This window comes from Denticeps clupeoides, chromosome 16, assembly GCF_900700375.1.
Source record: "Denticeps clupeoides chromosome 16, fDenClu1.1, whole genome shotgun sequence".
Classification (NCBI taxonomy): Eukaryota; Metazoa; Chordata; class Actinopteri; order Clupeiformes; family Denticipitidae; genus Denticeps; species Denticeps clupeoides.
This window is the reverse complement of record NC_041722.1, coordinates 6,854,879-6,878,412: the sequence shown is the minus strand read 5'-3', so window position 1 is coordinate 6,878,412 and position 23,534 is coordinate 6,854,879. Positions and strand designations below refer to the sequence as shown.

Below are 23,534 nucleotides of genomic sequence, written 5' to 3'. Positions count from 1 at the left end.
GAATGATCTTACACTGAAAAAAGAAAACACCGGCTCAACTTGAATTGAAGTAATCTGTGACATCTAATATTTTTGCATTGAAGTAATGTGAATGAACCAAGCAAACCTGCTGTCAGTAGAATTATAAAGTAATTTTTTTAACTACTGTAATGACAAAAAAAACATATTAAACAAACGACAGCAACAGTGTGACGCCGCATTTATTTTTCAGAATCCAAGCGCTCTCTGGCTTGTGCAGATCACAGTGCCATGCTTCAATGTGGATTTGGTCAAGTTATAGAAATCAGCAACAGTTTCTACGGTCGGAACAACATACATTACTGCCATGAAGATTCAGCGTCTTTTTCAGCACCCAAACAGACAGACTGCAGATTGGTGGATGTTAGTGATTTTGTGGCTGGTGAGTACTGGAACCTGAAATACATCCATGCTCATAAATGAAGTATAGTAGCCGTGTTGTGTTTACTTTCCTGTGTGTAATGAGACACCCTCAACTGCAACAACATCGAACAATATCAGGAAATCATTATGTACAAGGGAGTCTTTTGTATTGATTGCTTAACCTCTTAGATCATTAAACGTTTGTTAAACGTTCACATTTCAAGTAAACAGATGCATAGAATGGGAGAACATGGCACAATGGCAAGGCACAATAGTAGCTTCCATTAGGGGTTTGAACAATAAAGGAAACTACAAGAACCATAATGGCCCCATTATACAAATGCTCTTCTGGTGAAAACCAGAAAGAGTGTTATCAGTAAAGATTTATAATATAGACCGTATTAGTGTGTGCTATTATTAGTGTATCAATAAGTGTATAGACAATGTACATATAAATATTAGTGTATTTATTAGCGTGTGAGAAGTGGTGGCCTAGCGGGTAAGGTTCGAATCCCGAACTGCCAAGGTGCCACTGAGGTGCCACTGAGCAAAGCACCGTCCCCACACACTGCTCCCCGGGCGCCTTTCGTGGTTGCCGACTGCTCACCAAGTGTGATGGACAAATTTCATTGTGTACATTATGTGCTGTGCAGCAGTCTTTCACTTTTTTTCCCACAAGCCAGACGGATAAGCTAAAAGAAATTAAAGAAATGTAGGGTTGAATTAGCCTATTTCAAAACATAATTCAAACTTTAGAGGCTGCAGAAATATATATTTCATTAGTTTACTGACTATAGTAAGTATAGTTGGCTGTGAGTATCTGTTCTCATTCTAAGCTTTTAGGCACAATATAATTTCAGATCATTGCGATGGATTGCAAGTGTGTCAAGCCTCTGCAAACGCAGCGTCTATTGGAGAGCCCTGCCCTCACCTGGGAAGCTATTTGTCGGTGGAGTATCACTGTAACAATGGTCTGAATGTTATTCCTTTTTTTTCTAATTTAATTACTAATTAATTATTCACTTAAGATCATGCAATACAATATACTGGATCACACATTTCAGGCCTTCGCTTATCAATGCAAGACCTGGCTGCAGTGTTTGACAACATTACCATCAATGTAAAATGGCTCCTGCCACAATTTCAAGGAAATCTCACCTGCACACTAAATGGAGGAAATGGGCACATTATGAGTTTATTCACCCCTAATGGGTAAGATTGTTTGTTAATGTGGTACAGATTCAATCAAAGATACATTTTAAAAATCTTTTTTTTTCCTTTGCTGTTTTGTTTGTATAACTTTCTATCAAAGACTTCAAGAAGATCTGGAACCACAAAATTCCATCAGCCCAGAAGCCACCATAATTTATCAGTACCAAACACCAGGGGTCTTCACTGTGGAAGTTGACTGCTCTACCAGTGGCCTGATCATGACTGCCCAAAAAAACATCACCATCCAAGAACCATTAGGAGAGTTTGGTGCCATTAAATGCTACAGCATAAATAATTCAATGAACAGTGAAAAATGTGTCGCCCTTCATGGAAACCCAGTTACAATCCAGGTTGAACTCAAAGCAGGTAGTGAATAAGATCATTTTTTATTTACATCCAAGATTTTATATTCAATTATGTCAAAGTTTGGATTAGATTATAGATTATTTCTGAAAAATCTTCCTTTAGGAACGAATGTCACCTACAAGATCCTATATGGGGAAGATGTTCTAGCCACAGGTTCAACCCTCGAAGGAGTTGCAGCCCAAAACATCACACTTGGTCTAGAGACAATGCAGCTGTTCAGTCAAGGCTATCATCAGTTCACAATACTTGCCTCTAATGGGGTTACAACTGCAGATGTGTCCTTAGTACTGAATGTGTTCTTGATGGAGCCTGTAGGTGGTCTGGAGGCATTTTTTGTATCTCAGCAGGACCACTGTCCATCAGACCTCCATATCATTGTCTCACTGGAACATGGAGCACCAGCCCAGCTGCTCTTTTATGTTTCAGGAACTAATAATAGCTTCTCAGAGACAAAAATGATGACAGAGGATCATGTCAAGGTTTTCAACATTTCACCAAAAATTCAAGGTGACTTGCATTAATGTATTAGCATGTGAGTAGGACAAAAAACAGCATAACTGGATGACAGAAATCTGATATATTCCAATATCTGCACACTACAACTTACTTATAATATATTCGCTGTTGCAGGAATGTTGAATGTAGAGGTTAAAGCTTCAAATCTATTTTCATCTATTGATCTGGATATTGGAACCACAGTAGTTTGTTTCAATAAATCAGAAACAATACAAAAGCAAGACATACATAGTGTCATGGTAAGGATGCAATGAATACTGTGTAGGGTCTTGTGTGGGAGATTATAATATTTCAATCTTAATTTCTGAACAATTTAAATAAATTTGTGTTCATTAAATGCAACAGACTAAGCAATATAAAAGGCTTTCAAGAGAGACAAAACTGTCCATTGAAGCAAGTCCAGAAAACCCCACCATCAACTCTGACCATGTTACACTTACAGTGGATGGATTAAATGGTGATACAAAGGATTTTCAGTTCAAGTGGCAATGTAGTAAGTACTGAATGATTATTCCTATTTTACTCAATAGTGAACTGTGCAGTTATTATAGCTACATAGAATGTCATTAACCACAGTCATCACTGTTCACTTAATCTAGCAGATGGAAATTGTCCCTGTAAAGATATGACAGAGGATGAAAATCATATAATTCCAAAACAGTGCCTACCACTGCCATATACGTTTTCTATATATACTGTGACTGTCATCCCACTGGCATCTGGTAACACCATAGACAATAATTCTAGTAATAACAGTAATAGTAAAAACAACACCAACAATGACAAATCAAACAATAATCAGCCTCAAAACAATGCATCCAAAGACAATGGGTCCAATAATGGTATTTCGAATGATATTCAGCCTCAAAACAATGCGTCTAAAGACAAAGGGCCCAATAATGGCAATTTGAGCACCAAACAGCCTCAAAACGACACACCCAAAGACAACGGGTCCAGTAATGGCAATCCGTACGACAATCAGCCTCAAAACGACGCACCCAAAGACAACGGGTCCAGTAATGGCAATCCGAACGACAATCAGCCTCAGAACGACGCACCAAAAGACAACGGGACCAGTAATGGCAATCCGAACGACAATCAGCCTCAAAACGACGCACCCAAAGACAACGGGTCCAGTAATGGCAATCCGAACGACAATCAGTCTCAAAACGACGCACCCAAAGACAACGGGTACAGCAATGGCAATCCGAACGACAATCAGCCTCAAAACGACGCACCCAAAGACAACGGGTCCAGCAATGGCAATCCGAACGACAATCAGCCTCAAAACGACGCACCCAAAGACAACGGGTCCAGCAATGGCAATCCGAATGACAATCAGTCTCAAAACTACGCACCCAAAGACAACGGGTCCAGCAATGGCAATCCGAACGACAATCAGTCTCAAAACGACGCACCAAAAGACAACGGGTCCAGCAATGGCAATCCGAATGACAATCAGCCTCAAAACGACGCACCCAAAGACAACGGGACCAGTAATGGCAATCCGAACGACAATCAGCCTCAAAACGACGCACCAAAAGACAACGGGTCCCGCAATGGCAATCCGAACGACAATCAGCCTCAAAACGATGCACCCAAAGACAACGGGACCAGCAATGGCAATCCGAATGACAATCAGCCTCAAAACGACGCACCCAAAGACAACGGGTCCAGTAATGGCAATCCAAATGACAATCGGTCTCAAAACAACGCACCCAAAGACAACGGATCCAATAATGGAAATTCGATTGATAATCAGCCTAAAAACAATGGATCCAAAGACAATGGGTCCAACAATGGCAATCCGAACGACAATCAGCCTCAAAACAATGCACCCAAAGTCAACGGGTCCAGTAATGGCAATCCGAACGACAATCAGCCTCAACACAACGCACCCAAAGACAACGGGTCCAGTAATGGCAATCCGAACGACAATCAGCCTCAAAAAAACGCAACCAAAGACAAGGGATCCAATAATGGGAATTCGATTGATAATCAGCCTAAAAACAATGGATCAAAAGACAATGGGTCCAATAATTCCAATCCGAACGACAAACAGCCTCAAAACAATGCCCCCAAAGACAACGGATCCAACAATGGCAATCCGAATGACAATCAGCCTCAAAACAACGCACCCAAAGACAACGGGTCCAACAAAGGCAATCCGAATGACAATCAGCCTCAAAACAACGCACCCAAAGACAACGGATCCAATAATGGAAATTCGATTGATAATCAGCCTAAAAACAATGGATCCAAAGACAATGGGTCCAACAATGGCAATCCGAACAACAATCAGCCTCAAAACAATGCACCCAATGTCAACGGGTCCAGTAATGGCAATCCGAACGACAATCAGCCTCAAAACAATGCACCCAAAGACAACGGGTCTAGTAATGGCAATCCGAACAACAATCAGCCTCAAAACAATGCACCCAAAGACAACGGATCCAATAATGGGAATTCGATTGATAATCAGCCTAAAAACAATGGATCCAAAGATAATGGGTCCAATAATGGCAATCCGAACAACAAACAGCCTCAAAACAATGCCCCCAAAGACAACGGGTCCAACAAAGGCAATCCGAATGACAATCAGCCTCAAACCAACGCACCCAAAGACAACGGATCCAATAATGGAAATTCAATTGATAATCAGCCTAAAAACAATGGATCCAAAGAAAATGGGTCCAACAATGACAATCCGAACAACAATCAGCCTCAAAAAAACGCACCCAAAGTCAACGGATCCAGTAATGGCAATCCGAACGACAATCAGCCTCAAAACAACGCACCCAAAGACAACGGATCCAATAATGGAAATTCGATTGATAATCAGCCTAAAAACAATGGATCCAAAGACAATGGGTCCAACAATGGCAATCCGAACAACAATCAGCCTCAAAACAATGCACCCAATGTCAACGGGTCCAGTAATGGCAATCCGAACGACAATCAGCCTCAAAACAATGCACCCAAAGACAACGGGTCTAGTAATGGCAATCCGAACAACAATCAGCCTCAAAACAATGCACCCAAAGACAACGAATCCAATAATGGGAATTCGATTGATAATCAGCCTAAAAACAATGGATCCAAAGATAATGGGTCCAATAATGGCAATCCGAACAACAAACAGCCTCAAAACAATGCCCCCAAAGACAACGGGTCCAACAAAGGCAATCCGAATGACAATCAGCCTCAAACCAACGCACCCAAAGACAACGGATCCAATAATGGAAATTCAATTGATAATCAGCCTAAAAACAATGGATCCAAAGACAATGGGTCCAACAATGACAATCCGAACAACAATCAGCCTCAAAAAAACGCACCCAAAGTCAACGGATCCAGTAATGGCAATCCAAACAACAATCAGCCTCAAAACAATGCACCCAAAGACGACGGATCCAACAATAGCAATTCAAACAACAATCAGCCTAAAAACAATGCATCAAATGACAACAATAATCAGAATAAAAATGACACCTCCTCTACCAATGGGTCTAATAATGACACGTCTAACAGTGGCAAAGGCAGTGTGGCTGGTACAGAGGATTCAGGTGTGGAGGCTAATGACAATCAAAACAATTTGGACAAAGGTTCCACAGCAACTAAATGCATCACAGTAATTCCAGGAAATGACTTCACCATAAAAATCAGGTGATGAGAAATGTTCTTAATAATTTGCGCTATATAAAAAACAAGTGCAGTTTATCTGAAAATGTATGACTTTTTTCCAACAGCTGTTCCAACTGTTTTCCCCCTCAAAACACCAAGGACGTTCAGCTACAATTAAATTGTGATGGTTGTAACAAAATAGTGTGGTTAACTGAAGACCAAAATGATGTTTCTGTAAGTCTGTAATTTATATTTGTTACACTGTAATTATTATCAATTTCTTTAATGTAATGTCACACAAAATGTCTCCTTTTGTTAGGGTTTTCTACACTCCTGCTATATTGAGAAAGGTCTCACACCACTTGTTGAAGAAAGCAACCAGACAGAAACCCTGACAGTGCCAGCTGCTACTCTGAAAAGTGCCTCAAAGAACATCCTAGTGGTGGCTTATGGTATAGCTTCTTTCTTCCATCATGCTATCTGAAAACTTTAATCCTGGGCACTGTAGCCCTGACTAAAACTCTTTACCACAAATTGATCCAGGGAACTGGCACTGCAACTACTTATTGCAATTGGCTGTAAATGAATACCTCAACACTGACCCTGACTGCAGGCTAAAGTCAGGCTGCCATATTAGGTTTACATTTACATTTACAGCATTTATCAGATCCCTTATCCAGAGCGACTTATAATCAGTAGTTACAGGAGCAACTACTGCCCCTGGAGCAACTTAAGTGTCTTGCTCAGTTAAGTGTCTTGCTCAGGGACACAGTGGTAGTAAGTGGGATTTGAACCTGGGTCTTCTGGTTCATAGGCATGTGTGTTACCCCTAGGCTACTACTACCCAGGTTTCATTTGTTCAGGTAATAGTGACTAAAACTAACACAGAAAAGAACTTCTGATGGTGTATACCAACTTTGCTTGGTTTCATATGATTTGCATTTAGACATTTTGTGAAAAAAGCCTGTATCTAGGAACCCATTTCAATAAATATCTTAAGGTAAGTAGTCATGATAAATACCAATCAGAACAATAACATTAACTTAATTGAAAATATAATATTGAACATACAAACATTGAAATGTTATTAGTATTGATCTAACAAGGTGAGCCTCATACATAAGGTAGAAAGGAGGTGGCTTCTTTCTTCATGAATTTACAATTTGATTCAGTTATTATTATTGATAATTCAATAAATATAATAGGCTAACGGGTATGGATGTGTGTGGCTTGTGGTGGGCTGGCAGAGGCTGGTGAATATGTACCCTGCATTCAGTGTCTGGCAGTGTGACCCGGTTTAAGAATAAGCAGTAATAGTGAGTCTGTGAAAGTGAGATATGGTACATATTTGCTTTTTAATTACTCAGAGAGGCCATTCTGGAATTGGTAAATTATTTATGGAAAGAAAGGAAAGATGCCAGAGTAAACCCAAGAATATATATTGCTGCTTGTCAATTGATATTCATTAACATTTTTAATGAACAAACCATTAAACCTACCACATTGTTACATCCCCGTCTAGGGTCAGAGGGTCAATGACTGGACTCTGGGCTTGGTTGGGGACAGTCACAGAAGCAATGCAGTTAGCCTCAGAATTTATTTTTAATTACACAGCCAACCACATCCGTAGGCAATCCCAGAAAGACCGTTTAGCATGTAACAGCCCTGCACACAGAAACACACACAAAAAACATTACCTGCTTCCACATTTCCATTCACTCTTTAGTCATCTTTCAGCATTTATTAACCACCTGCAATGTTGCATTGTTACTGCCCCAGTAAGTACAGTTTTATGGAACATTTTCACATTTTTAATGTTTCAGGTATAAGACCAGACTTGACATCTGGTCACGCAGAATTTATCATACCAGTCCTCACAAGCGAATCAACAACAGCCTCCCCCACAACACTGGCCAGTCCTCCATTGCTCTCGTGCAGCATTTTCCCACAAGTAGGGCACATACTCGCTCCATTCAAGATTTCCTGCATCGCACCCCCATCTTTCTGTTTACCTGGGTCCTGCACATACTGCTTTGAGACTGCTAGTGGTAAGAAGCCGTCCATTTCTCCTGCTGACATCATATTAGTAGTCATGCCTACATGTTGGACATGTTGCCATTTGTTGCAGGTATCTACTTGGACTGCAGTGATAACAGTGGCGATCAAAATGTGCAGTCTGTCTTCCTTCCACTAGGGGATTTGGGAAGTCAGTACATCATGGGTGTAAATATCACTGTTAAAAACCAAGCAGGAGAGGTCATAAATACTACAACCAGCACTCAGGTAACAAAAGACGAGTGAACAGAATAAAAAATGTACAAATGACTTATTTATCACATTGTCTATTAAGGTGTGGGACATCAGTAGTGACACAACAATTGCAGATCTCCAGATCCTTGTTTCAAATCAAGATGCCAGACAGCAGGAAGATGGAGTTACCGTGGTAGCTTTAGCACAGATGTATCAATCGTTGTCTAATAGACTCAATCATGGAAACACTGAGGGGCAAGACAAGGATGCAAAGGAAAAGGTACAAAAAATAAAATAATGAATGCATATAAAATTACTGGGTTGGTATACATATGTCTTAAATTTTCTACCGAAAGATTATGATACATGAAGATTTTAAGCTGTGCACTAGAAATTAGCCTTTTATCTCTTCTTTCTTTTTTTTTACTGCAATAGTAACACATCATCCACATAAAGTCTGACTTTATGTTCCACATTCCTGCATTTAACGGCTTTAATTGCTATAGCCTGTCTAATTGGTGCTGCAGCTCTGAAATTTGGCTTTTCTACATGACTACACTGTCAAAACACCAGTCAATGTATTCCTGAAGAGTTTATAAATTCTCGCCGCTGTCTTCACTATTCATTCAAACATTTCCGTTCTGTCCAAACTATTCTCGATGCAAATCTCTTCTTTCAGCTGCGAGAGCAAATGCTAACAAGTCTGTGCACAGCAGTGACTAAAACACCCCTGAAGAATGCTATGGAGGTAGATGTGACTGCTGGATCTGTGGTAGACCTTACCAAAATGACTGATGAGCTGAGTTTGAATGCTCAGGTAATGAGATGGGTCATGGTATTGGGCCTATGCTTATATTTTATACATATGCACTGAAGGTCATCCAGAACTCTATAAAAAACGAGTCTAACATGACACACACACAAAAAAAAAATTAGTCTAGCACCTATCAATTCCCTAGCATGTTGTATTCTAGACAAGTTAGGCCTTATCAGGGGTCTTGTTTTGTAACTCACAATCTATGGAAACCGAATGAGAATTGCTGGTGTCTTCTCCTTGTAAGTCGCTTTGGATAAAAGCGTCTGCCAAGTAACGTAAAGTAAAGAAAAACACAGATTAAAAAAAAGAAAAATAGCTAAAAGGTTAAATATAATAAATGGGTAAGTGTTGATCATCCTTGAAATAATTAACCCAGAAACAATACCTGTTAACATCCTTTTTTTTTTTTTTTTTTTTTTTTTCATATTCTGCTTGCGTATGTACAGCTGCAGGCTGGCTGTGTGCTTATAAGCCTGAGCAAGTCACTCATCTCCTCCACATCCACCAAAGTAAATGTGACAGACGGGGTGTTGCTTGCAGCTTCTCACATCCTTGAAGCAGCCGGCAACGTCCTCCGACTCTCTGCGAATCGAGTTGAACAGGTGACTATTTTCAATTATTGCAGATGTAACGGGGAGCACGGAGAACAAACGCTAACGTAAAAATGACTTATTTTCCTTTCAGGAAACAATCAACAGTAATTTGGTTGAGACCGTAAACAATGTAGCAAGTGCTCTGCTCATAACTAAACAAGCGAACCAAGGGCCAGTTGTTCTAAGTACCTCCTTAATCAGCTTGTATGTCAGAAGGTATGTCATGTTTTTAATATTCGCCATAGATTGTTACTTAGCTTGGATTTACTTCTCAGGATTAATGACCTGAAAATGTCAATGTATTCACTCATAACACTGAGAGGAATATTTTACAATGATGCTGCATTATGCCACGTGACCATACAATATCAAGGATGGACATGTCAGTGGAGCCTCTCAGCTAATGTATGCTGAAACAGATCTTTGGTGTGCAATTTGTAAGGATGTACAAAGAAGACCTTCCAAACCTGTCCGTCGCCATCCAGAACAGCAGTGCTGCCAGCTTTATTTTCCCTGGCCTGAGTCTCAGCATACCCTATGAGAATCCAGTGGATGTGCGGGTGAGTGGGAAATCGTGTAAATTATAATTTTGTCACTTGATTTTGAGAATGAAGTTTACTTCAAATTAATGTACTTCATACATCGTGTCTCAGATGATGAGTTTTGGAATGAATCCATTCACATGGAGTGATTCACAGCATGTAAATGACACAGTTGGAGCTCTCTCTCTCAGTACAGAGAATGGTTCCTCCATCTCAGTGACGAACTTAGCACAGGAATTTGAGGTTAGACTGGTCATGAAGTTAAAATCATTTTTTAAATGTATTTATTCCTCTTCACTGACTTTCTGCATTTGTCATTCTCAGATCTTTTTGCCAAGATCAGAAGTTTTGCAGTTAAATAGCACCTTTCTCGACCTGAGAAACTTCAGCACCTTAATGATCAATGTAACAACACCCAACATAACACTGGTTTTGAAGCTGGACCCCTCAGAAGATGTCCCTTTACATTTGTTATTAGGATTTCAGGGATATCCTAACGACACAAATTATAATGCCCAAACTCAACTTCCCCTAGAGGGGAAGACGCAAGGTGACATTCATAACAAACATACATGCAATAATAAACTATTGCTGAACAATTATCATAACAAAGAACATGTTAATAATATTTTGTCTAGAGGAAAGATATACCTGGGTGTTAAATTCCGAGAGCATGGCAGTAAATCAAGGAATATACTATCTGCTGGTGCGGCCCATTGTAGGGCCAGGAGTAAACTCAACGAATGCCACAGTTTCTGTCACATCTATAGCAGCCCAGTGCATGTACTGGGATGAGAGCCACTCACTGTGGTGTGACAGTGGTTGTAGGGTAAGGTCCCTAAGTCACTTCACAGTAAACATACATTATAACAGTTTACACAGCTCGTTTCTGATATACAACTGAAACACAATGGCGGCCTAATACAAGCCCAATTCCATAAAAGCTAGGATTCTGGGTAAAATCACATAAACCAGCAGAGATTTCAAATCATATATGTTTTATTCTCAACTGAATATTTCCTGAAAAATATTAGCTCATTCTATTCTCATTCTAATGTCATCAAACTCCAGCAACAGGTCACCACAGTTCCCAGACAGCCCTGTCCCATTTGTTGTTTTTTATTTGGACATGTTGCTGCCATCAAATTTAATGCAATGGTACATTTTCTCAGTTTATTGTCAGTAAATAATTGTCTGTGTTCTGCTGTGCACATAATCTGTTTATTATGAAATATTCAAGTTATTATATTCAGTTTTTATTTGCATTTTACACAGTGTCCCAACCTTTTTTTGGAAATAGGGTTGTATAGGCCTAATGATCTGATTTGCTAACTTTGATGCCACTCACAAAAAAACAATGTGTACAACCAGTTGAAAAATTATCTTCCTTCATTTGTCTTCTTTGCAGTCTGATTTAAAAATGTCCAATATTAGATGGCTGATGAAAATTTTGATAAACTAAAATAACTGTATTTCCTATGAACATCTAAATGTGAATTTTAAATTTGATCTCATTCTGTTTACTAACCAAACCACATGTTATAAATCAATGCTTATTCTGCTTAGGTTGGCCCCCTGACCACACCATTGGTCACTCAGTGCCTGTGTAACCATCTGACCTTTTTTGGGAGCTCATTTTTTGTCATGCCCAATACGATAGACTTATCTCAGATTGGTCAGCTTTTTGCCTCTTTTGCGAACAATCCTGTGGTGGTGTGTTTTGTTGGAGCCATTCTCCTGACCTACCTCCTGGTGGTGTTGTGGGCACGCAGACAGGACATTCAGGATGAAGCAAAGGTCTGTTCATTTTCATGTGAACACCAACATACTCACATTCGAGTTTTCAAATGAGGATGGTAGTGCACATTGGTGTAAAGTGTCTGTAAATTTCAATACATAGCAAAGAGTTTGAACCAGGGTATGAATGAAAGTAATACTACATGCTGGTAAGTGTGATGTTGTATGGTTGCATGGTTTTACTTTTGAGAACAGAGATGGTGAACTGAAGCCAGGAATAGCATGAACGCTATTCTTAAAACCCCTTTCAGAATGAAGCACAAATTGTACACATGCCACGCACAGTGTTTGAGGAGGAGAATTACACCATCAGTGCCACCATCAGTGCCACTTGTGCAGTTAAGGACATGTTAAAAATGAGGCATTGAGGTGTGAACGTAGGTTACAGTGCATTTTTATTGTTTTGTCAGATTAAGGTGACAGTACTAGCAGACAATGATCCCCTGGCAGAGTATCGATACTTGTTGAGCATCTCTACTGGTCATCGTCCCAGGGCTTCAACTTCCTCTCAGGTCAGACATTTCACTTAAGCATAGCTTATGCAGCATGCATAGTTTCTAGCAAGACGAACTTAAGCATTCTTCTGGCTGCAGGTGACAGTGACTCTGATTGGCTCAGAGGGGCAGAGTGAACCTCATCACCTGACTGCCACAAATAAGCCTGTTTTTTATCGGGGGGCAGTGGACATGTTTCTGCTGACCACACCGTCCTCCCTGGGTGATCTGCACAGCATTAGGCTTTGGCATGACAACTCAGGACACAACCCAAGCTGGTAGAGTACATTTCTGAAAGAAACTAAATCTACACAAAAGCATTTAAATACACAAGTATCTAAATATTTTACACAATTTTATTTATTAAAAAGGTATGTTAATAAAGTGACAGTGCAGGACATGGAAACGGAGCAGAAGTGGCACTTCCTCTGTGACACATGGTTGGCCATAGACATCGGTGAAGGACTCTTGGATAAAGTGTTCGCTGTTGCCACGGAAACTGATTTAAAGGGATTTAGGTGAGTTTATTATTCCATGTATCCCATATAGTCATATGAAATTATTCCATGTATTGAATTATATGTATCACCCATAGTTGACTGCAGCTCATTAAATTGCATAGTCACAAGCTGTCACAATAATGGAGATATGTTGGCCAAAATTTGCAGCAATATCTTCTTCACGAAGACTGAGAAAGACTTCAATGATGTACACCTCTGGTATTCAATAGTTAACCGGCCAGCAACCAGCAGCTTCACACGCGTACAGCGTACATCCTGTTGCTTCTCAATGTTAATGTGTGCAATGCTCACTAGCATCATGTTCTATGGAGTTCCCACAGACCCTTCAGAACAGGAAATGGAAATAGGTATGGCATGACCCTGATTTAACTTTTTTTTTTATTCCATCAGTATTAATCTGAGCATTACTCATTTTGGTTTTTTTTTCCTTGTCCAAATAAAGGTCAGATTGAGTTTTCCTGGCAACAGGTGATGATTGGCATTGAGAGCTCCCTCTTGATGTTTCCTGTCAACTTCGTCATTGTGTTTTTGTTCCGAAACGTTCGTCAACGGGAGAAAAAAAATAAGAATGATGGAGAACAGAACCCTAAAACAACGTTCTGTAAACAAGGCAAGACAGGCAAAGATCCATCCCAGTCACGAGACTCACTGGATGTTCACAAGGAAGTCACACCAGATACAGTTATCCAGGTAACTATCATGACAGAGTGTGTTCTGCACCTGTCAGCACTGGTCCAGATGATGGCCTCTGTATTGGTGCGGGACAGTTTAATAAACCTCTATCATGTTGTCCTAGGACATCAAGCAAATCATCCACACTCTTTTTAAGACCCAGAAAAGCTCTTCATCTTGGGTACAGATGACACCAGACAGGACTACTGACATCAACACTTTGCTTCTGCTAGCAGAGGATCTAATGCAGCAGCAAAAAGACAGAGGTGGAGTTCAGTATTGAATGCTGCATCACAGTTAGATTCATACACACTCTTTCGATCACTTTCATTCTGATCCATGTATCCGTGCTTCCTGGAAGTCATCAAGCCTGTGAACACTCCGTGACATTTTAGGATGTTGTAGACAAGGTGACCAGGTCTTGTCTAAATCAGTATCACTGATGAGCTGCAATATTAAAATGAGGAACTGGTTACATTAGCATTTTTGAAAATTAATTACCCTAATGTTACTACACACTGGAAACTACATCATTACTTACTAATGAAAGTAAAGCAATGTAACTTCTGCCCAATTGGTGTTATTGATATTCTCAGCCAAACTGAGTAAACCTTAAATATATTTAGGATAATCTGATTGGTGTGTTGTAAGTTATTAAAACACCACCGGGTGTTTGAGTCATGTCATTAAATTAAATTATTTCTCCGGAACCGGAAGATTTGGTTTGTCTGGTTCAATAGTTAAATCATTTGAATCATTGTGATGGGACAGAGGTGAAGGTCATTAGGACTGAAAGAATAACAGACTCATGGCGCCACCTGTTGGGCCTAAGTCACCAGGACATTACAACGATCCCCAAAACTGGATGCCCAGTCACAGAGAACCACAAATAGAATCTTTGGTAGATATTTTCCTACTTTATTGGTGATGTTTGACATGTAGAAAGGGGCTTGAACTACATTGTTAAATATCTTAAAAATAACATTAGCAGTTCTATGGGCTTCTAACGGGTTTTCGTTCTTTACAGAACAAGACACATTTGACAATTCTAATACAGCTAAATTACAGAGGCAGAAACTCTACGACCCATACCTCTACTGGCAACTTCAAAATCTGGAGAATAACCTGGGGAAGCTGGACTCTGCCTGCTTCCTCAACCCGGAGAGCATCAACCAAGCTCTCCAACAGATCTATGCCATTAAAACCCACCTGGAGACACAGCTTGAAACAGTCTGCAACACAAAGCCTCTTCCTCAGGTTCCCCACTCACAGAAAGAAAATCATGCTAAGAAAGGCCTGCCCTGGTGGTTTATATTTGTGGCCTGGTTTTTAGTCATCGCATCCACTGGAGTATCAGCATTTTTCACTATGCTATATGGTCTCAAATATGGAAAAGTCCGATCAATCAGCTGGCTCATCTCCACGGTTGTATCCTTCTTTCAAAGTCTTTTTATCACAGAACCTTTAAAAGTGAGAAATCTTAAACATTTATTCTGAATTTTACATGAGGAAATCACAAATGTAGTGTTCTAATTAAATAAATTCTACAGGTTCTTGGCTTGGCAATTTTCTTTGCTCTAGTCCTGAAGAGAGTTGAAAAGGAAGAGAATAATGTCAACTTTGAATTATCAACCGCAGGTAAGGCACCAACATAAGCAAACATTCAAAATAGTAATTATGGTGTCTACCAATAAACCATAATCTAATAGTAAGACAATCTCCACAACTTGTAGATCTTGATGCTGCATCTCGCAGGGACAGTAGCTGCCACCTCTATAAGCCCCCTCCGCCCACAAACATTGAGAAGATGAAGAAAATGATGATCCAGGAACAGAAAATGTTTACCCTCATTAGAGAAATTCTTGGTAGGCAGCATGGTTACGTACCGCTGTTTAATCGCATCAAGTGGAAAGCGGGTCTAAACTCTGACATTCTTTTCCTTTGCAGTATATACTGGGTTCATGTGGATGTTACTCTCGGTAGCTTACAGTCAAAGAGAACCAAGTGCATTCTTCCTCAACCAACACATCCAACAGAGTTTCAGTAATAATATAACCGACTCTATGAGCCTCAGTGATGTGTTTTCCTGGGTTAACACCACGCTTCTTGATAACCTTTTTGGAGAATACACAGGTGATTAAATTGTCCACTACTATAATAAATGTCTTCATACACAAAATATCAAAATTTGTTTACATTTGTTCCATTTTAGGATTCATAACTGACGGCAATTCCAGACTGGTTGGAAATGCTCGCTTCCGCCAAGTCAGGGTTCGACAGGACTCGTGCCCACTTGCCCAGTCAATGCGTGGTTCTGTTACTGACTGCCATGCACCGTACTCCTGGGAGGCAGAGGACACAGGCGCCTATTGGGCAGGCTGGAACCATTCCTTTCAAATGAATACTTCTGATGCAGCCCTTATTCCCTGGCGGTACCAAACCCAATCCAAACTCAGGTCACCTACAGTATGGGGAAATATGGCTGTTTATAGAGGTGGAGGTTTTGTGATGGATTTGGGCCTGGAAAAGCAGGATGCAGCAAGGTATGCTATCATCCTAGAAGATTAGAAATTAGTCTGCTTTTTATTATTAATTCGGAATTTGTTCTTTCAATTATCAGTGCAGTTCAGTACCTATTTGACCACAAGTGGCTGGACATGTACACTCGTGCATTTTTTGTGGAATTTACAGTGTACAATGCCAACATCAACCTCTTCTGTATAGTCACATTAATGTTTGAGACAACAGCTGTGGGTGAGGCAGACTTTTGAATTCCGTATTTGCAAATTTATCGTGTGATGCTGGCTTGTCCTTACAACTGACACCATGATGTGCGATTCAGGGGCATTCCACTTCCGAAGTGAACTGCAAACTGTCCGGCTTTACCAGGCCACTGATGGCCTGCAGATCTTTGCAATGATATCTGAGGTCGTTTACATCATTTTCATCTTGTATTACATGTGTGAACAGGTTGGACTCAGTGGTTTAGTTTTTTTCCACATAGACCACATTGATGTATTTCCATTACATTCCATTCATTTCTGTTCTACTAGGCAAGAAACATACGTGCCAAGAAATGGGCACACTTCAAGACCAAGTGGAACCTTGTAGATTTGTCCATTATTGCTCTGAGCTGGAGTGCAATGGGTGTCTTCATTAAGAGGACAATTCTTGGCAATCGTGATGTTGAAAATCACCAGAACCACAAAGACGAGTAAGTGTTCTACTGGGAGATAAATAATTAATTGTAATGTCTAATCAGATCTTACACAAATGTATTATTCAGCCAGAAGAAATTGTGAAATGTATAGAAATGTCAGGAATAATTAATACAGTGAATTTGTTTAAATGTAGGTAGAAGATAGGTTGTGATATGCGGTTTATATATATGATTACTGTTTCTTTTTTTTTGCATTAATGGATATTTGAAAATGCATGAAGCTAATTATGCATGACACTACCTGCTACCAGGTATGTCAGTTTCCATGACACCGCTACTGCAGATGATATGCTGGGGTACCTGATAGCTTTGTTGGTCCTGCTGGCCACCATCAAGCTGTGGCACCTGATGAGGCTCAATTCCAAACTCCACCTGATCACCTCGATTCTCCAGCGAGCATGGACACAAATCTCGAGCTATCTGGTGGTCATTTCCATCATGCTGTTGGCCTATTCGATTGCTGTAAGGATGCCTTTATAAGAATGCAACGTAATTTATCAAAATAAGGGAAAGCATTTACTTTAAATTCACTGTTACATACAAAGCTACAAGCAGGGATATTGTGTGATATTATTGTTGAATTTGCTGGATTATGCATTATGTATTATTTTTACCCCGGCCTGTCTGTAACACAGTTTTATTTTTCTTATTTAACTTGATACAATCACGGCAGAAGAAACTGGGGGACAGAGAAAATGGGGGACAGAGAAAAATAGAGATTGGGGAGAAAGAAGGGTGGAGGGGTGAAATTTGGGAGGAGGCGGGAAGAGAATAACAACCAACATCTGTATAAGTCACAGTAAATAATGAATATGAAATGTTACAAATAATACAAGTGCTCAGACGGTCCAGACAGTGTGTGTCTGTGAGTACGTTCTTGTGTGCTTGCGTGAGCCCTTATGTCTTGAGATCCATATGGAGCAGTAATAATCTGCCCAAGAGCTCGTAGACAAAATGATATATATATATATATATATATATATGGCAGTGATCCTTCCGTTTGGAGTTTACTTGCTGAAAGTTTGTTGCATGCACATCGTGACCAAATGCATTTCTACCCTTTTTTAAGTGCAATCTCTTATATGGCTGGAAGTTGTACTCCTACAAGACACTTCAAGATTCTGCAATGACGCTTGTAAACTTGCAGTTGGGCATTTTTAACTATGATGAGGTCAGTAAAAAAAAAAAAAACATTAAAGTGAAGTAAGTGAATGATGTGATTACATATGTCGTGGATTTATACTCCATTGCAGGTGATGGACACTAATCCAGTTCTAAGTGCATTCCTCATTGGCTCCTGCATAATCTTCATGACATTTATTGTATTGAACCTTTTCATATCAGCCATACTTCATGCTTTCAGCCAAGAGAAGCTTCATCATCAGGTAACGTGTAGGCCATCGCCTGATAGTTCCCTTGATAATGTCAACTCACGTGCATTACATTTAACTCTTGCGTGTGTTCCACAGGCCTTAGAAGAAGCCGAGATTGTCGACCTCATGCTTCTGAAGCTCTGCAGTCTGATTGGTATTAGAACCAAGACGAAATAAGGATGACAACAGTGGCAGTTGGACTTCACCAAACTGAAAACATCAAATCATATCTTCGCTCCCACTGACTTATGTTTGTGCAAATTCAATATCCAAAAGAAAGCATGTACATTGTCGGATGTTGTGTATGTGTGTGGTACAGAGGTTTTCAAAGTTGTTTATTCCTGAGGCCTATTCTATCAATCAAGTTAAATTTAATTAATCAGGGAAGTCATGGTTGAGAATAACTTACATTAATACTGTTTAAGCTATATTTTTATCCTGTGATGGCAAACAATGCAAACGACCCTTCACTGGGTCGTCAGGCCTTTTTCAAATTTGAGCAAGGACATGAAATAGTATAAACATTTAGCAACAAGACACTTTACTTATAGCGTACACATAGTCCACCTGTCTTAAAATGGACAGAAAGAAGATTACAGCTGAGCATCATTTTGAGTCATTTCACGTCACATGGACTCTTCTGTTTAAATGTGAACCTTGAGGTGGTGTAGGTTGCAGAGTTGAATGCCTTTTATCTTTAATTAAAATAGTTATATAGTGATACAGATATAAGAGCCAATGGCAGCATGTCTTATTTCTTAAAACCTAGTAGATCTAAATCCATCTAAATTTACCTGACAAGGACTTTTCTTCCTTTGTAATGCAGGTCGCAATACAATACAATACAAATTGTCAATATTTATGTTCAAAAAATTACATTTATCTTATAAACAAAAACCTTTTATTTTTCTTTTTATTCTTGAGGCATTTTTGTGATGACTACAAGCGTACAACAAAACATGGCTTATGTTAAAAAAGATAAACCCCGCCCACACCCAAAAAGGTACAAAAGCATGATTGCTTCCCCCCTTTAATGACCAAGACACGTTCAGCACAATGCCCAATGAAGAAGAAAGTACAGATACAGAAAAAAAATTGCTCCGGTTTAACCAAGGTAGCTCAAGCTCATTTCTTTTCCCTTTTATCTTCTTTCTTGGCAGAGATGTCTTTATCTTTCTCTTTCTCCTTTTCTTCTTTCTTCTCCTTCTTGCTGTCATCCTTCTCTAGGCCCTCCTTTTTTTCTGCATCACGATTGGCAATCTTGTTGTTAATAAGATTGTGAAGTGCCACGACAGACCGGATGAGGGAGGCTAGGTAGACAACCAGCATTTGATCATTGGTCTTAAGGTAGAATGCCTTGATGAATTCCTGCAAGTTGACATCAGGAAGCAGGTTGAACACGTCCTGCAGCTGGTATATGATCTGATGGTTGATGGGCAGTTTTCCGGTGGCAACCTTCTCCAAGTAGCTCTTGATGTCCAGCAACTTGGAGTTGAGTCCCTTCAGACCATGCACCTGGTTAGTGATGCGCTGAGACAATGTGCCAACTGTTGTGTCTTTAATGTCTCTATAAAGAAAGAGCAAAATGTGCTCTGAAAGATCTCTCCACGTCACACAACAATACAATTAAAACAGATCCTCAGTGATTGCAAGAGACAAACTGACCTGAGTAAGTGTTCCACACCAACCTCTTCAGCCTCCTCAGCCCCAATCTCACTGGTCACATGCTCAAATGTCTTTGATGTGGGAGTACCATCCTAGAAAAACCCAGTCAAATAAACTCACTGAGGGACATAAATGCTCGGTTGCCGACAGCACGAGCCAATTATTAATTTTAATAACTTACATCATGCACTTCCTCCACAGATATGTAGGCCTCGGTCGGCAAGCCCAACTCCTTCGGCTTCACATCAATAATGACCAGGACCTTTAGAAACCACAAGCATGTAATAATTTATAATAGATAATAATTATGGATTCTAATAATACATCTAAATAAATAGACGGTAAGACTTTTAAAAAAATAAATATACTTACAGAATTCGAGCAATACTGTTTCATGAGCTCATTGATAGCAATGTCATTCTTGTGAAGTTTGGGCCCTGTGTGATACCACCCAACTATTCTTTCCCTGGCTGAAATCACAAGGGGGAAAACACAGGTCATCACAATTTAGCCATTTAGCCACAATTAAATGCTTCAAAAATATGAAATTTGGTCCCCAACACACAAACACACACACCTGGGACACCAAAATAAGACATCCAATAACGTGTGGTTTAATAAGAGTGTACATGAAAATAAAACATTCATACCATTAACTTTCTTAAACATGCCATACATGTTTTCCAAGTAGTCATGATCCAGGAACCAGACAGAGTCATCCTTGTCGTCTTCATCAAAAGGCACTGCATAAAGCAATTTAAATATATTATAAAAACCAGACGCAACAAGTACAAAATAGAAATTAGATGACAACAAATTACCAGCAAAACTGTTCGACACGTCAAGAACTTTCTTTTGCCACGATCCCAGTAGCACTCCAACAACACGTTTCTGGCTTCCAACCTTCCCAATCCTATTACACGCAAAAAACATTCATTAACATAATTTAGAAGAGGAAAAAAAAAAAAGACCTACATTTCTAATGGGCAAAGAACATTTGATGCATCTCAGCTGTTCTCAGTGAAAAAATAAAATATTTTTAAAGAGGACAGGTGCCACCCCTCTGATTACACACACAATAATAATAAAAAAACACACAATGAAAAACTGCACCAGACGAACCGAGGTTTTAAACCAGGCCGTAGGGGGTTTAATCGGCCAGTGAAATAACTGATAAAATGCCTTAAATGTAAAACGTTATCAGACGCCCTTATCCAGGGCGACTTACAATCAGTAGATACAGGGACAGTCCCCCCCTGGAGACACTCAGGGTTAAGTGTCTTGCTCAGGGACACAATGGTAGTAAGTGGGATTTGAACCTGGGTCTTCTGGTTCATAGGCGTGTGTGTTACCCACTAGGCTACTACGACCCGTCGCCCAGTGTAACGCAGCCCATAAGCTAGTCGGGTTGGTGGCGCTCGTCCTCGCAGCTAAACCAAGTTACAATAAAAAATGATAATAATAAATAACAGCAGTGTTGTACATTCTCACTGTAAGCGACTGCGCGGTTGAATTCCAGGCCGACGCGTGTGTGAGCCGCCGGCCCCGCGGCCGGAGCCGTGAGTCGACAGTTTCGCCCCAGACCCCCGGTTACCTGTTAAAATGATCCACCACGCTCAACAACACCAGCGGGTGCACCACGACCTTCTCCACGGCTAAATCCAGCATCGCGGCGGCCACGGACTGTGAACTGGACGAGCTATTTCGCTGAAACGACTCCTCAGCCTGCTGGTCGGGTCCTTCCGGCGCCGCGTCGTGCTGCTTTCTGTTGGGTCCAAGCGAGCCGGGGGTGTTTTGCGGCGGCGCCCCCTACAGGCCTGGATGTGAACAGCGGGAATGTCACATGCGTCCAGCATGGTGTAGGTGTGAATTAAAACGTTTTTCATGTAAGTGCAGGAGAAACCGTGGACTTGTGGGCGGTCAAACGCACATATTTTGGGACTGTCCCATTGTTCAACACTTTTGGACTGAAGTTAAGGGGCATGTAGAAAAGCTCCTTAAAGTGAATCTTTCCTGGGTCAAATCCTGGACAAATTCACAGTTTATCTGTCCCACGATCAGAAAACTTTGCTACATCTCCTACTAATGGCTGCAAGAAAAATGCTAACAACTTATTGGTTGAAACCTGAACCTCCCACGGTCTCACAGTGGATACAAAAACATCAGAAAGTTATGTTTAATGGAACAGTTGACAGCACAACTACAGTTGAAGCCTCACATCTTTGAAAAAAGATGGAGTCCAGTTCAAAGCCTTGTTGGATAGGCCACTTATGTCTTTTAAGTTTATATTTTTGCTTGACGTTTATTTTGAGAGCTCGGGCCCAATCTCAGGACTGTGGTTATTGTTTGTATTTATGTTGACTGTTCTTAATAATTTTCTTAAAGTCTTTCATTGTGATGCATGAGCTCCCCAAATTTATTTCCTTTATCATGAAAAATTAAGTATAATACCCTGCACTTTAATTTCTCACTACCTCACGCTGTGATGCTATTATCATGTCATTTCACTACTATGGCCATTATTATCATAGTATATCATATACCATATACACTATATATGTGATACATCCTTAAATAGATATTTGGTCATGTTTCTGCTACTTGTCAGCCTGGTTTGTCTAGCTTGTCTTGACCTGAACTATTTTACATTATGTCCACAATGTCCACAATGTCATGTTTTTGTGTTGTGTGTGTTGTGTGTGTTATTCCTTTTGCACACTGTGCATCTCCAAAGCTTCGCAATCTCGTCTCTCTGTGTACTTGTATATAGTGAGATGACAAGAAAGTGACTTTGAATTTGATCAGAATAGTTCCAATCATGCAATGCAATATATATTACAATGTAATCCGTTTCGAGTGGAATCTGAAGACAGCTGGACAAGTTGGTCCCCGTCTCCCGAATCTATATCGCAGTCGCCTGAGACGATCCCAGGTTCATCCACGGCGTGGCGCTGGCACACATGTTCCTTACAATTCAATACAGCGCGCTTAGTGCATGCTGTTTTCTCTAAAACCACTTCACATTTTCATATATAAAGAACACAACCAGCAGCCATAACAAAGAAAAAAAAAGGTTTCATCATTTAAAGCAATAAAATTGCCAAAAGAAGGAAGTGTCCGAAACTCAGTTGATCTAAATACGAAGACCATTCATTTGCCTACAAGCCCCGCCAATTTTAATTAATTATTCATTTAATGCAGCGTTACCATTAACACCCACAGTAATCCATGCTACATAATTATTGCTGAAAAGTATGCATATATTGGACTACTATGCATATAATTTTTTTAAAATTACAATCTGAAGGATTCTCCTTTGTTAATAATCTTTTCTTCCATTAAGATGATGCCTACTGTCAGAATCGAAAGATTAATTTCATGAATTATGCTTAAATTGGGTTATTGGAAATAGTTTTCCGTAGCCCAGTCAGAAATTCCGATTATATCCAGACTCTGGATCAGTGGAGAGCAAGTGAGCACACTGGCATGTA

At 40.1% G+C, this 23,534-nt stretch overlaps 2 protein-coding genes across 2 annotated transcripts; one reads left to right on the top strand and one right to left on the bottom strand.

Annotated features, from left to right (window-relative positions):
- The first annotated feature begins 1,459 nt into the window (after nt 1-1,459).
- Nucleotides 1,460-19,216, top strand: LOC114766356 (polycystic kidney disease protein 1-like 2). The gene is made up of 37 exons (XM_028957092.1): nt 1,460-1,593; nt 1,694-1,959; nt 2,062-2,466; nt 2,590-2,714; nt 2,821-2,968; nt 3,075-6,141; nt 6,225-6,333; nt 6,419-6,551; nt 7,923-8,147; nt 8,228-8,382; nt 8,450-8,629; nt 9,029-9,166; nt 9,613-9,768; nt 9,851-9,975; nt 10,202-10,319; nt 10,413-10,544; nt 10,626-10,851; nt 10,940-11,130; nt 11,868-12,098; nt 12,509-12,610; nt 12,692-12,870; nt 12,964-13,110; nt 13,261-13,460; nt 13,556-13,803; nt 13,910-14,051; nt 14,813-15,255; nt 15,336-15,423; nt 15,519-15,650; nt 15,733-15,918; nt 15,998-16,328; nt 16,406-16,539; nt 16,628-16,755; nt 16,839-16,999; nt 17,257-17,467; nt 18,075-18,176; nt 18,259-18,390; nt 18,475-19,216. The coding sequence occupies exons 1-37, from the start codon at nt 1,460-1,462 to the stop codon at nt 18,553-18,555; spliced, it is 9,411 nt and encodes a 3,136-aa protein (XP_028812925.1). The 3' UTR covers nt 18,556-19,216.
- Nucleotides 19,217-19,262: 46 nt separating this feature from the next.
- Nucleotides 19,263-21,816, bottom strand: psmd7 (proteasome 26S subunit, non-ATPase 7). Its single transcript, XM_028956843.1, has 7 exons — nt 21,638-21,816; nt 20,865-20,956; nt 20,694-20,786; nt 20,416-20,513; nt 20,225-20,305; nt 20,044-20,135; nt 19,263-19,945 (listed from the first exon to the last, which is right to left on the bottom strand). The coding sequence occupies exons 1-7, from the start codon at nt 21,709-21,711 to the stop codon at nt 19,504-19,506; spliced, it is 972 nt and encodes a 323-aa protein (XP_028812676.1). The 5' UTR covers nt 21,712-21,816; the 3' UTR covers nt 19,263-19,503.
- Nucleotides 21,817-23,534: the final 1,718 nt, after the last annotated feature.